Source organism: Pundamilia nyererei, unplaced genomic scaffold, assembly GCF_000239375.1.
Source record: "Pundamilia nyererei isolate P.nyererei 1_Seehausen unplaced genomic scaffold, PunNye1.0 scaffold00169, whole genome shotgun sequence".
In the NCBI taxonomy this organism is placed as follows: Eukaryota; Metazoa; Chordata; class Actinopteri; order Cichliformes; family Cichlidae; genus Pundamilia; species Pundamilia nyererei.
The window spans coordinates 373425-388394 of NW_005187570.1; the positions used below are offsets into that span (position 1 = coordinate 373425).

A 14970-nucleotide genomic window follows, 5' to 3' on the forward strand; every position below is an offset into this window, starting at 1 on the left:
TTGCTGCTGATACAACCAAATTTCCCCTTGTGGAACAATTAAAGGATTATTCTATTCTTTATTTGGTTTAGATTTACATTTTACAGTGTCGCAACACGAGCTTTGTATTTATTTTAATCTAATCTGACACTCTGTCTGGTTCCAATTAGCTTTTAAGCATTGTCTACAAATTTTCACTAGTGTTAAAGTCACAGCTATGGAAGGATTTCCAAAAGCTTAACATTCGTCTGCCAGTCAGCAATTGCCAGCCGCCTCCCTCCTTAGGGACTCCATCTGTATGGCCTCCTGAAGACCTCTGTCTTCTCAGTCACCACCAGCCTGTTAGCCAGAGGGTTTGTCTTTTATTCTGTCATCACCAGCCCGGGCACCTAAGGAGTCCTGTCACTTCCACAAAAGTAGCCCTCCTTGGCCTTTCTTCCATTTATGGTTTTCTAAGGGGTCCTATCCCCTTTGCCGATGCCAGCCTCCAACCAAACCACTGGAGGTTTTTTTCATCTACACCAGTTGGCCACCTGTGCGGCTCCCAGAACACCTCCTCCGTTGGGCTCCTGGCCGGCCCGTCGAGCTGCTCAACTCTTGTCATGGATTATCTAGCCATCACCTGAACTCTTTTTCCGCCTTTGTGTTTTGGTTTCAGTTTTGGTCATTTGACTTTCTCCATTAGTTTCAGCAGTGCTGCCAGGTTTCCCCTCCCCCCCGTGTTGTCTCCTCTTCTTTGTGATGTCCGTCCTCGAGGTTGTTTGTTTTCCCACCCTGCGGTTCCCTGGTGTTGACCTGCATTTGTCTTGGACTTTTTGTAACTTTATGAATAATCAGCATTAAAACTACATTTCTATCATTTACACCTGGTTTCCTGAGTTCTGCATTTATGCTCACCACACAGCCATTTCCTGACAGCGTCCTCCTTAGAGGGAGTGGATTTGTTGAAAATAGGTCAACCTTGTTTTATGATGATTCATGAAACAAGACCTTTCACATTGTTTTCACTTCTTTTTAAAAATGACTTTCATTTTCATTCTGTATCCGAAAGCTTTTTCTTAGATTCAAACCACCAGTATTTGTGTTATTTGTCTAACCGTGTCTGAACACATCTGGAGAGAAATGCTGACAACACAGCTGCAGTACTTTTGAGGATTGTCTTTATCCACAAGAATTACAACTAAAAGTAACAAGCAAGGCCATTTTTATATACTTTATATAGTCCAGGCTGTTTAAAGACAGTGTTTGAGTGCCATGAGTTTACATTACTGACTCTGCATATTAATGGGGAACCTCTTAGATCAAAATTCCCAAATAAATTGGCTATTTAGGAATACTGCTCACCTTTGTCGGTGAGCAGTATGTTTGAGCTCAGTCATACCTAGCTAAATTTCATCAACAAGAATGACGAGTACCAGAAGCAGTCATGCATGCTCAGTCAACTAAGCATGGGGGAATCATGTGACTACATGATCTCATCTAGTCACATGACTACATGACTCCTCCATATTTCACACATGAACTGGAAGTATTTGGGTTGTTGCTATGTCCCTTCTTTCCCCACCTTTGGCTTTCTTGGTAAAGATTTTGGTGTTTCTTCACACCTGCATGTTTACCTTGCTTCAGTGTGAGCAATGACATTTCATCTAAAATTCCCTATTTACTGTGTGTGAATAAAATTTTGTATTGTAGAAGTAGTTTAAAGTGTAAATAAAAAAAAAATTGTCACACACTGCATCTGCAGACGACTATTTAAGTCAGCTGGTAGTAAGCAGTGTTGATCAAGTTACTTGAAAAAAGTAATCATTAACTAATTACTGATTACTTCCTCAAAAACGTAATCCCGTTACTTTACTGATTACTTATTTTCAAAAGTAATTAATTACTTAGTTACTTAGTTAGTTTTTAAAAACACGATTTACAACCTGAAGAGGTGATAAAGTGATAGATCTTTCAGCCCAATTCTACTTTTTCTACATAATCCATCATACAAAATGTAATCAAATGGAAAAGTCTCTCTTTTTTAAAACTTGGTTTATTAGTTTTAATCTTTTAACTTTATGCATCAAGCAAAAATTTAATTATATGCAACATTCTCTGACTGGAAGAAATTTGTTTAACATTTAAACCTATTTTCTGCACATTCCAGCACATAAAACATATCTTTTTTTGTGTGTTTACACTCACTCTTTCAAATAGATGCAAGTAAAACACAACAGAAAATAAATAAAGTCAAAGACTCAGCGGTCCTTTTGCTCTATTTTCACCTGTAAAGCAGGAGTAGGGTAGGCGGAGGTTTACCCTGGTGCAGGTGTGCCACAGCGGTCAGTGGAAGAATCCGTGAGTTTCTCTGTGAATTTCCCATTACGTCGTTGCGCACTCGGTGCTTGCTTGGAAGTTTAGGGGTTTTTTTCGCTGTAAAAAGAAGTTTTCTTCCCACGCACAACGGACACTAATGTTTTTGTCACTTTTTATGGAATCAAACTTAAAATAAGGTCAGTACTTCCACGCTTTAAATGCTGCACGCTCATACTCTCTCCCGCACTCAATATATGATCCATTGTTGATCTGCACACAGCTGTTGTCACTAACGGCGTACTCGCTTACGTCACTGTCATGAGACATTCTCGCAAAAAAATCACGATTTTAGTAACACAGTAACGCAGCGTTCCTACGGGAAAGTAACGGTAATCTAATTACCATTTTGCAATAGTAGTCCCTTACTTTACTCGTTACTTGAAAAAGTAATCGGATTACAGTAACCCATCTCTGGTAGTAAGTGAAGGAGGTTATTGTGGAGTGTGATAAACCGCTGATGGCGATTAGCCAGTTCTGGGCACATGAAGATGCACAGGCTCTTCCTGTGCATGTGCTGAAATATCCATGGGAACAATACTGAACACAGAGCTGCCCCAGTGAGTCCATCACAGTGTGAACATTAGCTAGAACTTGTAGTAGAAGGAGCTTTGCATGTTTGAGTAGAAAGGTGTTATATTAGTACCAGTCCACATTAGCATTCATGTTAAACACATACCTGTCTTCATCATGTGTTTCTCACCACCTGAGAGCTGTGAGTCCCCATCGTCATCTGGAACAGATTCTGGGATTGGAAATGAGTTCGGAGATTATTATTTATTACAAAACATAAAATCAATCAGTCAACCCTGACTCAGTTTCATTCTTTACAATGTAATGTCTTGGCACTATCCTATGGACGCTGCAGTTTGATTTGGACTTGGTTTCTCGTCTCGGGCTGACTGTTTTTTCTTTTTCATCTAATCTTTTTTAACATCAGCATTGATTCTGGTTTTCCCTTCATGAGTGAATGTCTGAGGGGAAATGTCACTTTTATGTAGTTGGACCTAAAACACTCTTATTGAAGTTTTTACAGTCACCTTTCTTTGTTTGTTTTTGCCTTAAGGGCGCATGCTTCTCTTTTACAGCATTGTCACTGCTTCACCTCCAGGCAAAGGTGTTTCCTTATTTAGAGAAATGTGACTGTTCTTATATGCAGGTGGTATGCCACTTGGTTTATTTAACTCTGATTTACTAACACAGGTATGATGGGCAGGTGTGATAGATTCTTCCTTAGCCTCCCCTCGTATGACTGAACTGCCACTGCCAGAAGGTAAACCTGTGTAAACCTTTATTTGTGAGTTACACTGCTCTTGCTAGAATGCTGGTGATTGTTTAAATGAACAATCTTCATCTTTGTTTGTTTATACACTTCTAAATTGTACACTTTGACCAGTTTAGTGATGTTGGCTGAGAGACACTGTTTGTTCACTGTGGGCCCCTCAGGCTGGGGCCTATCAGTAACACTAACTCCGATGTACACAACAACAGATGGCAACAGATTAGTGATATTACTGATTTATTACAGTTAATTGGTACATTATCAAACATGGATTGATTTAATTGTCAACTTGAAAGGGCTCAGAAAACACTGTTTTCTTTTAGTGCTGTGACACTGTAAATATAAGGCCTTATTTATGAGAATATCTGTGCCTGTGTTTGCATAATGCTGCATGATGGTAGTCAGACTAGCACAACAGGTTTCTGACCTTTTCTTGATGACTCTCGCGTCGATGAAAAAGACCTGAGGCCCCTTCGCCGTGTAAATCCACCGTCTTCACTGTTGATCCTTTCTGGAGGCAGAATACAAACCGACTCAATGAAAAAGTTATTACTAAGCTGAACAGAACATTCTTGATTACATGAACACATCTATGAATTTGTATCATCACTGTCCTACTTTTGACTCGGAGAGACGAGAAACCAAAGCTCCTCCTTGTGTTTGTAGACAGTTGCTGCTCCAACTTCTATAAAAAAAAATCAAATGACAACTAAGAAGAAACGACATCTTTGTAAATGTTCAGTACATTCACATTAATGCAGGAGCTGTCAGTGATGACCTGTAATAGTGCAGTAACAGAAGTCAACATGTAATAAGTTTGTGGTGTGTTGCTGAAACATCTTCAGTACGCTCTTGAGGAATGAGGTTTGTGGCACTTTTGTCTTCCTGCAAGTCCTCTGCAGACATCTGTGTATACGTAAGTGCACAACATGTCACTTTGGGGTCATCTAACTAATGAATGTATTTCTCATGTTTTAGTTACGATGACTACTGTAGAGGGAGAGGATGACACACATGCACACAGCTATCTGTGTTTGGCAATCTTTGTGAGATATTTGCTGCCATTGTCAAGTATAAGTCTAACAGCTCAGTGCCAAACTCATTCCTTACCAAGACTGTATCTAACCTGAAGCAAATCTCGACACTCAAACAAGACTTTTAAGGGGCGTAAAAAATTAAAAAACTTCCAACTCTTATATTTCAAACACTATTATTATTATTGAAAACAAAGATATTTAGATATATTTCTAAATAAATTGCCTCACTCTAGAGCAGTGGTTCTTAACCTTGTTAGAGGTACCGAACCCCACCAGTTTCATATGCGCAGTCACTGAACCCCTCTTTAGTGAAAAATAAAATGTGATTTTTTTTTCAAATTCAGATATGTTTTTTTACTGGTGCGCAAAATAAGCCGTGCATGTCATGGCAGAGGCTCTGCCGAACCCCTGAGACCAACTCACCAAACCCCTAGGGTTTGATCGAACCCAGGTTTGCTCTAGAGAAAGCTGCAACCTGCAATCAGCCATTCTGCATTGCTTTGTACTTTTTAATTTGCAAGCACTGAAACTCTGGGTGTATGTGTTTGGTTTGTTTCTGTTTGTAGATAACTGTTTTAAACTACAGATTAGGGGTGGGTTTTGGTTATTGATTTATCTATTAAAATCGATTCTAGCTTGGATAACGTGATATCGATTCATTAAAATCCTGAATTGATTTTTAAATATAAATTTATTTTGCCCGAAACGCCAGAATCTCAGGTTAAACCTCACGAAATTTCAACAACCACCAAACAGCTAAAACAGTAAATGAGAGCAGTTACACGGATTCTGCACAAAGATGTAAAAGCACGGACCCCACGAAACATCAGTGAGATGTCGCCTTTCTCACCCGACGTGCTGTCGGGTGAGAAAGGCGTGTGTTTGTGTTTGCGCCCTTTCTGAAACTGCAGGTTTTTATCTCTCTCCAAACAATATTGACTGAACCAGCAGCAAAAGAAGATCCAAACTATGGATCACAATTCGCTTCACATAAACATCGTCATGAATTTCCTCTAACTTTTGCTGTTTTGCTTCCACCACGATAAAATCACACTTCCTGCACAGCTCTCTCTCTCTGTACTTCAAGAACAGTTTCCCATCTCAAATTTCTGTTTTCTGCATTATTCGCTGCGCTGTCGGCCGCTGTCTTTTTTTTTTTTTTTTTTTATAACTTAAATGACCTTGGACAAGAGAGACTAATTTCTGCTGTTCAGTACTGAATAAATTTAAACTTTTTAAAATTATGTAAAATTGCAGAATATGTTTAAGGTTACCTGCTATAAAAAACTAGGCCAGGAAAATCTCCTTCATGTTTTTCTGTCTGTTATCCTCAGTTACTTTGACACAAAGGCATCTGCTGTGATGCTCACTTTTGATAAAGTCTCGCAAGTGTCAGCTTTCTTTTTATAGATATAATAATAATAATATGGAAATGTACTGATACGTGATCAGAATTATAATATTTCTGACTGTCTGAGGCAAAATTTCTCCGAATTGAATTGTGGATCGAATCGATTCAGGACCTTGTGATCGTCACTCGAATCAAATCGATCGATTCGATTTGAATCGATTCTAGAAATCAGTGACGATGCCCAGTCCTACTACAGATCCTGGGTATCTTCATTGGGATATACATTTTGAGAGACAAGCTTGCTTATAGGATATTAACATTCATCCTTCAGTTAATCCAAAATCCTGCTCCTCACATACAAGGTCTTAAATAATCAGGCCCCATCTTATCTTAATGACCTTGTAGTACTATATCACCCTATTAGAGCACTTCGCTCTAACACTGCAGGCCTACTTGTTGTTCCTAGAGTATTTAAAAGTAGAATGGGAGGCAGAGCCTTCAGTTTTCAGGCCCCTCTTCTGTGGAACCAGCTTACAGTTTGGATTCGGGAGAGAGACACTATCTCTACTTTTAAGATTAGGCTTAAAACTTTCCTTTTTGCTAAAGCATATAGTTAGGGCTGGACCAGGTGACCCTGAATCCTCCCTTAGTGTGCGCGTGTGTGTGAATAGTAAACTGTCACTACTAAATCCCAGTTGTTGATGAGTTTTTCTGACTGTCGACTGAACATACTCAGCTGAGCTGCACATACTGCATAAACATTATTGGTCCTGCATGGAAAGACAGCCACTATTTATAACAGAGCAAAATGACAGGACATGATTAGGCCCTATGGGAAAACTCCCCGGCAATATAAACCACATGTGTAGAAAGGAATGCATTGCAGTAGGATCAGTGGAGCATGGTGGAAAATATTTGAAAAATTAGGTTGCAGCAGTAAAACACAGGTGTTTTTTTTCTTTTGCCAGTAGTCGAAATGATCCCTTATTAAGCTCTGCAGCAGAATGTCCAGGAAGGCTGTTCAGACTGGGGATGATACACAAAGGCAATCAGTGCTTATTTATTATGAATAATTAGAGCTAATGCACAAAGGTGGAAATACAAGTTGGAATTTTGCTTTTTAAAAACAGCTTCTGAATCAAATTGTCACATTTAGCTGACTCACTGATCCTCTTCAGTATAAATATGTGCAATTAATCCAAACATGGTCTCCTCTTTATTTTATTACTTTATGTAGGAGGCAGTAAAGGTCTGTTCAAAGTCTAGAACAAGTCCTGCTAACATCTGTAAAGCTAACAGTTACCTTTATCTTTACAATCTATTTTGTTTGATATGTACACAAGCTCCAGCATAAATGTCTATATCTCTCTTTCTCCAGTGTTAGTTTCACATCTGTTTCTCTTTGGCTTTTTATGTTTAAAGTTCAATTTAAAAGCCTTACAGTCTCGAATGATCGAGTCCTTTCATATCTAGTTCTCATGGTACCATATTATCCTGACAGAACACTTTACTGTGAGAGTGAAGGTGCACATGTGGGTTCATGAGTGTCCAATGTGTCAGGCTTTCAACTATCAGCCCAACGTGTCAATGCACACATCAAGCAAACATCTCTAAAATTAGAAACATCCTGTCTCAGAGTGACGCTGAAAAACTAGTTCATGCATTTATTACTTCCAGGCTGGACTGCTGTAATTCATTATTATCAGGAAGTCCTAAAAACTCCCTGAAAAGCCTTCAGCTAATCCAAAATGCTGCAGCCAGAGTGCTGACAGGGACTAGAAAGAGAGAGCAGATTTCTCCTGTATTGGCTTCCCTTCATTGGCTTCCTGTTAAATCCAGAATTCAAAATCCTGCTCCTCACATACAAGGTCTTAAATAATCAGGCCCCATCTTATCTTAATGACCTCACTGTACTGTATCACCCTGTGAGAGCTTGTGGCTCTCAGAGGCAGAGCCTTCAGCGTTTAGCTCTTCTGGGGAATCGGTTCCTAGTTTGCATTTGGGAAACAGACACAATCTCTGCTTTAAAAATGATTAAATGTTTTTTTATGAATATATAACATCTGCAAGGTATTGTGCGGTAATTTCACAGATAGTGTATTTTATTTGACCAAAATTGCTAAAAAAAATGACAGAAAAAAATAGAAATGTATAATTTATATTACTCTTAAGATATCCACAAACTTGATGACTGTGAAAAAGAAATGCCTGTGAAATTACAGGCTTACTTCATTCAAAATATAATCAGTATTAGTTTATATTACTTTATTTACTTTAATTACTTAGTTTTTGTACTATAAAAAATGTTAGTAAGAAGGCAAAGGGTTAAATTACAAAGCTTCTTGCAACCAATTTTACATTTGTGCAGGGCGGGCACTCAACACTGTTTTTATCAGCAGTTATCTTTCAAATCAGCACAGACACACATTGCACGTTATTCTACAAGGATACACTGTGGAATTTCCAACCTTTTGAAAGAGAAGCTGAAGACTTTTGTTCAATAACAGCAACAAGAGAAAATTCAGAGGAGGAAAACTTTATAGTTTGTACCAGGTGAAGAATGAGAAAGGGACCAGACTAAGCAGTGATATAAGCACCACGGACACTCGAACACTATAAAGTTCTTGCAAAAACACTAACAATTATTTTGAGGGAGGACGAAGACCGCTCACAGTGTGCAGCAGGTACCACGGTACATGTTGCATCTGTAACCAACTGTAACACACTCAAGCTAAATTGCAATAGCATGCTAACAGAACACAGTGTCTTTACGCCAGCTTGGCACCAGATCGTTGTGACCCGTCATATTACACAAATTTAACAAAGGTGTCAACTAACGTTTATTAAACTGTTGAACCAACTCATCTCTCTCATGAAATTAAGATCAGAGTGGGCTCGTTGTTTTTCCAGCCACCTGTACAGCACCAGTGCTAATAATTAGGCTAACGGAATTAAAAGTAGCAGCACAGGAAGTGTCCTAATTGTGTTCGATTTTTTTTTCTTTTAGATGTTTTTAAGGAGAAATATAGCAAGGTGAACTGTGTTGTTGTTGTATTACAGCAGTACTATGGTACTATAAGTGTAGCTAGTGTTTTATTAAGCTCTATTACAGCTCTAACTCTTAAGCTCAATATTCAAATCCATCAGTATGTGCATCTATAATTAACAGTATATTGTTTACTATTACATTTTATGGATATTTAAAAAATGGTAAATCCATTATGTTTATGTCAGACTATACATAAAAGCCATTATACAGTTGGTACAATAAACGGTAATGAACAGTAGATACTAGTTTAATAAAAGTATTTTTACTATTTTATTTATTTTAGTTTCATAGGCGCTGTATCATATTATTACAATCACTATGAAATAAACAACATGAATGACATAATAAGCCCCACTAAGAGGACCTTTCAGTGATTTTAGGCCTGAGTAATTATACCAGGACAGTGTTCGACCACATTATTGGATCATTTCATTGTTTTAACACATCTAAGTACATTTTATTTTGTAAATACAGAAACTTTTGAGACTGTTTGGCCTCCCAGTGTATGTATACAAAACACCGTAACAACAAACTCTGCTAACACCCTTATTATGCCACTAAACATATGTCTTTAAAGAACACATAGAAGCTTTGAATAAACACACCTGATCCAGCCCTAGCTATATACTTTTTCAAAAAGGACAGTTGTAAGTCTAGTCGTAAAGGGAGAGAGGGTGTCTGTCTACCCAGTCCAAACCAGAAGCTGGCCCCATAGAATAAGGGACCGAAGGCTCTGCCTCCCTTTCTCCTGTTACGTACACTAGGAGCTACAACATGCTCGCCGTCTGAGAGCCACGGGTTCTCAGGGATGATGCGGTGCTATAAGATTATTACGCTAACATGGGTCTGATTAGTGAAGACCGTGTATGTGAGGAGCAGGATTCTGACAGAAACTGAACAGTATTCCTGAAAAACTCTGTTTTTGTCTGATCATTTCTTAATAACAAGTAATGAGCACGTCACTAATTTTACATAGTATATGCAAAGAAATCCGACCATAAATTATATGTAATAATCACAAATGACTTTAATCTCTGCTACAAAATACGTACACTGAAGGGGGTTAAATTTGTCCTCAAGAAACAAACTGAAAAAGAATGAAGTTGACATCAAGGCGTAATGAGTTGGTTGTAAACATGTAAGACTCCATTCAGTCCCCACGAGAAGGTGGCAGCAGGGAGAATCTCAGGGTTTGACTCAGGAACTGAAGCTGTATGACGACTGTTGTACATATTTCAGGATGTCGGTGTGGCAGTTTGAGCTCCAGCTGATCTGGCTGTCTGGGGTATTAATGCTTAATATCTGGAGTTAAGAGCACACTTGTTGCCAAAAGCTGTGATTTAATAGGTCAGATCTGTTTATTTGCATCAGCAGAATCTGATAAAACTAAGATTAGTTAATAAATAAATAAATAAATGCAAAAGTAACAAAATGTTTTCACAGATTTTATACAGCCACCGTAGCCAGGCTGATAAGTATTAGTCAATCATTAGTGAAGATCTGCTTATGTCCACAGTATTTTATAGAAATATTTCATAAGAGATTAGAACACGCCCGGGTGGTAAACTTTGAATTATAACTGTGTAACTTGGTGCAGCATGGTGGCCCTGTTTGCCTCACAGCAGGAAGGTCCTGGGCACAAATCCACTATGTGCCTGTGTGGGTTCTCTCTGGGTATAATGGCTTCCTCTCACAGTCCAAAGACATGCACTTAGTTTGTTAATAGTAGGTTAACTAGTGATATTAAATAGGTGTGAATGATTGTCAGTCTATGTTGGCCCTGCAACAGGTTGGTGACCTGTCCAAGGTGTGCCCTGCCTCTTCCCTTGGACCTGAACCTTTTTAATAAAGTATGGCTGTTGAAAATCTCTACCACAACAAGGTAGTAAAATATATGCACTGCGTACATGTACTTTAATGTATAACAACTCCGTTTTTTCAGACACTAACCACCATTTAATACATAAACATTATACAGGAAGTGGCAGAAATAAGGGTTAATAAGTTCTCCAGGCTGCACCTGTCGTGATACTGCAGGTTGTTACAATACAAAGTCATCAAAGGTGGTTTTTAGTCAGTGAAAGGACAGCGTAAGCAGCGTAAAAGTCAAACCTATAACATTATTGCTGTACCAAGCAGCTTTATAGTAAAAAGCAAGTAAAAAGTTGTAGTGTAAAAGCTGATAGCTGAAGTTAAATATAAATATTTTGTGGCTTCAAAAGTCGCAGACACTCAGTCAAAAACCTTGCAGGCGACTGGTGTGTTATTGTGATGTAATTCATGATTGTCAAGGTTAAGATTTGATTTATTTATTTAAATATCACCCGTCTTTTCCCCCAGCCGGAAACAGACTACATTTAATCTTGTGCAAAATTAGCCTGAAAATGTCAGGTTAATCAAAAACAGCCACACAAGTGTTGCAGTCCTTGAACTTTAGACACAAAGACGTAATGGAAGTAACAAACTCACCACCTGCGTTTGCTGGGATATCTCGTCCATTTTTCCTGATTTATCCACTGCTAATATTAGGTCTCTGACATACGGTTGATTTTATTTCTTCCCCGGTAAACAAGAAAATGCTCCTCTTGACAGCATATGTGTCAAACAGTAATGAAACAGCAAGTGCACATGCATGAGGAAGTGCAGCTGTTGAAACGTGTGGTTGACGGACTTCACTCTCAGACTGGGATTTCCTCTTTCAGTGTTAAACCACGGTACAGTGACGCAAGCAGCACAATGCTGTTGTGTGCCGTGCAGTCAAACCTGTTCTTTAACTGTATAACTGGTTAAGCGTTGTATTTCTTGGAACATTTATTTTAAGAGTGTGTATAGACCTGCCAGGGTTGTAATCTAATACTGCACAATCTGTCGGCGAGCTTTACGGGCCTGGTGAATGTTGTTTGTTGTAAAAAGTGCTTTGACTTCTCTGAATGAGCCGAAAAGTGCAACAGGAATTTTACTTGTAAAGCACATGTCATTATGTTCAAATCGAGGTAACTTAAGGCAGCTTCAAACAAACTTGGATCTAGTTCTAGGACTAGGTGGGACAAAATGTACAGGGTTCAAACCACAGAGCTTTGTGAATTTATACAAAGATTTGAAAGGCATTTCTTAAGGCATTGGAGGCAAAAGAAGAGAACTCAGTGCTGAGGTAACATGGTCACATTTCTGTGAACCTGTAAGCACTCTGGCTGGTGCTGATGATGAGTCCTGCAAAAAGTGCATTTTCTGTCCCTCGTTTTCTGTTGATGTAAAGATCAACTGCAATTTGAGATTTTTTGATATTAGCAAAATATTCTAAAATGAATTTCTCAAAATGCACTATGGTGACAAAAGCATTTGCTCATCTGCCTTCACATGCGTATGAATTTGAACGATATCCTGTTCTTAATCTGCAGGGTTTAATAAGATTTTGTTCCAAGCTTTGCAGATATAACAACTCCAACTGTTCTGGAAAGGTTTTCCACAATGTTCAGGAGAATTTCTGGCCATTATGCCAGAAGCGCATTTGTGTCATCAGACACTGATGTTGGATGAGAGGGCCTGGCTCGCAGTCTCATCCCCATCGTGTTCTACGGGATTGAGGCTGTGCAGCTCCGTCAGTTCTTCCACACTAATCTCACTCATTCATGTTGTTTTGGACAGCTTTGTGGACTGGTGCGTAATTATGCTGGTGCAGGAAATTATTCCCACTAAACTGTCCATGGTGGTTCGATCCCTGGCCTCTTCAGTTTGTATGCCAAATATCTTAGGGCATGATACTAACCTCAGGTTGCTCTCTGATGCATCCATTGGAGTATAAATATGGCATGGTATGAATGGCTAGTAGTGAAAGGTGCCTTGCTTGCTCAGGTACAGTAGAGAAGAGCTATATAAGGTCCATTTACCATTGATCTTGGTATGCTGGTAAGCACCGACCATTTTGCTCGCTGTGTCAGACGCTGATCATGACCCTCACCTATGGTCACAAGTTGTGGGTAGTGACCGAAAGAACAAGATCGCGGATACGAGCAGCAGAAATGGGTTTCCTCTGAAGGTTGGCTGGCCTCTCCCTTAGAGATAGGGTGAGGAGTTCGGCCATCCGGGAGGGGCTCAGAGTAGAGCCGTTCTCCTTCACATCGAACGGAGCCAGTTGAGATGGTTCGGGCATCTGACAAGGATGCCTCCTGGGTGAGGTGTTCCGGGCATGTCCCACCGGGAGGAGGCCCCGGGGCAGACCCAGGACACGCTGGAGAGATTATATCTCTCGGCTGGGAATGCCTTGGTGTTTCTCCAGACAAGCTGGAGGAGGTGGCAGGGGAGAGAGAGGTCTGGGCTTCTCTGCTTGGGCTGCTGCCCCCACAACCCCGCCCCGGCTAAGCAGAAGAAAATTGATGGATGGATCATGCGTCTTTGTGGTTGGTCATGCAGTTCTAGATTTTTGTAACCTGGCACATTGCACCGCGGCTGGGTTGAAGACACGGGCGTATGATCGTGTCAGTTTTTCCCAGCATTTTATGATGTTCCAGTACAGAAATGTAGATACATACAGATATACAGAGGGAGACGTTGGAACAGTTTGAAAACTTGAGTTTGTAAAAAAAAATGTAACAACGTCTTGGTTTGTGTTTTAACTTCCTCTCCTCCCATATCATTGCTTATGTGGCATCTAAATGGTGACAACAGAGGCTTCCTTCCTTAACGGCAGGTGTAAGTACAAGTGACTGTGAAACGAGGTTGTGGTGGCGAGCAACCGTTGTGGCGGGATTTCCTTTCACTCCAAATTCACTGCCAATACTGAAAAACATCGCCACACTATAAGTCCCCCTCTACCAAACTTGACAGTTGGCACAGTGCAGTCAGACACGTTCTGTTCTCCTGGCAGCCACCAAACCCACACTGGATTCGTCAGTCCAGAGAACCATGGCTCGAGAATCCAATGGCGGTGACATAAGCACAGGATGCAATGGCTGCAGCTGAAAGTGACTTCTATCAGGTGTCTGTCCTAAACATGTTTGCTGAGGGCTTTTTTGGTGCATGAATACAAAATTACAAGTTCTCCATAAAGTGACTTGTGCTGCTGTTAAGCCATTAATAATTGAAAAAACTTTGGCAAAAATGTATTTTATCTACTGAGTGAGACCTCGTACAAATCCGTAACACATATATTATGATTTTTTTTTTTTTTAAAAACCCAAAAAACTAGTTTGCACACGCTGGGGTCAGCGTGACACTATAACTAAAAGAATGTAATTTCTATACATGAAATTCTCTCTTACATTCATGATAAATAAAAAAAGAATAGGGTCAGCTTATATTTCCTTCTAATCATTTATTGGATTGTGTTGCAGTCTGAAAAATGTGGAAGTTGCAAACACACTTCAGTCAGATCATTAAGACGATTAACAGAGAGGGACTTTTTACTGATGATGTGATGCTTTCAAGTATTAATGATTATTGTGGTGTGCTTCATATGGTATTTGTGGTTAGCACATCCTGGCCAGGCGGTACATGTTCTCATGGCCTCCTTGTGGTGCTCTCCAGTTTAGTCCCAGAGTCCAAAAATATGGCAGGGTAAGTGATGGTTCTAACGTTAATGTGAGCTTAAATGATTGTCTGTGTCTGCCTCTCACTCTGTGGCAGCTGAGATGTCACTATGAAAGAGAAGGGTGCAAATTAAGCATTTATTTCATTTTGTTTTTAATATAATTATTTTAGCTAGATTCATATTTTTGGTATGTTCCAAACACAAACATGTCTTGCAAAAATACCTTAAAACTGGTGAAAATTAAACACAGGTGAAGGTTAGCTGGTTCCTCCATACACAGATAGCTACCACAGAATTTGATTCACTGCAACTGAAGCATGAACCTATCACAGCAAGGCATTTTTTATCAACCCCAGTATCCAGAGCAATGAGTTATATGTGTGTGTGTGT

At 39.6% G+C, this 14970-nt stretch overlaps 1 protein-coding gene across 2 annotated transcripts in view; it reads right to left on the bottom strand.

Moving 5' to 3' along the window:
* The window catches only part of dennd2da (DENN/MADD domain containing 2Da), a 33319-nt gene extending 21612 nt beyond the window's left edge, over positions 1 to 11707 (bottom strand). Inside the window, exons 1-4 of one of the 2 annotated variants that reach the window (XM_005745866.1) lie at positions 11526 to 11707; positions 4235 to 4301; positions 4044 to 4127; positions 3014 to 3079 (exon numbers count right to left, since the gene is read on the bottom strand). In XM_005745866.1, coding sequence (XP_005745923.1) covers positions 3014 to 3079; positions 4044 to 4127; positions 4235 to 4301; positions 11526 to 11552 — 244 coding nt within the window. In that variant the 5' untranslated portion in view covers positions 11553 to 11707. Of the gene's footprint in view, positions 1 to 3013; positions 3080 to 4043; positions 4128 to 4234; positions 4302 to 11522 lie in introns of both variants that reach the window. The other variant, XM_005745865.1, reaches the window with a different exon arrangement.
* Between the last annotated feature and the right edge of the window lie 3263 nt (positions 11708 to 14970).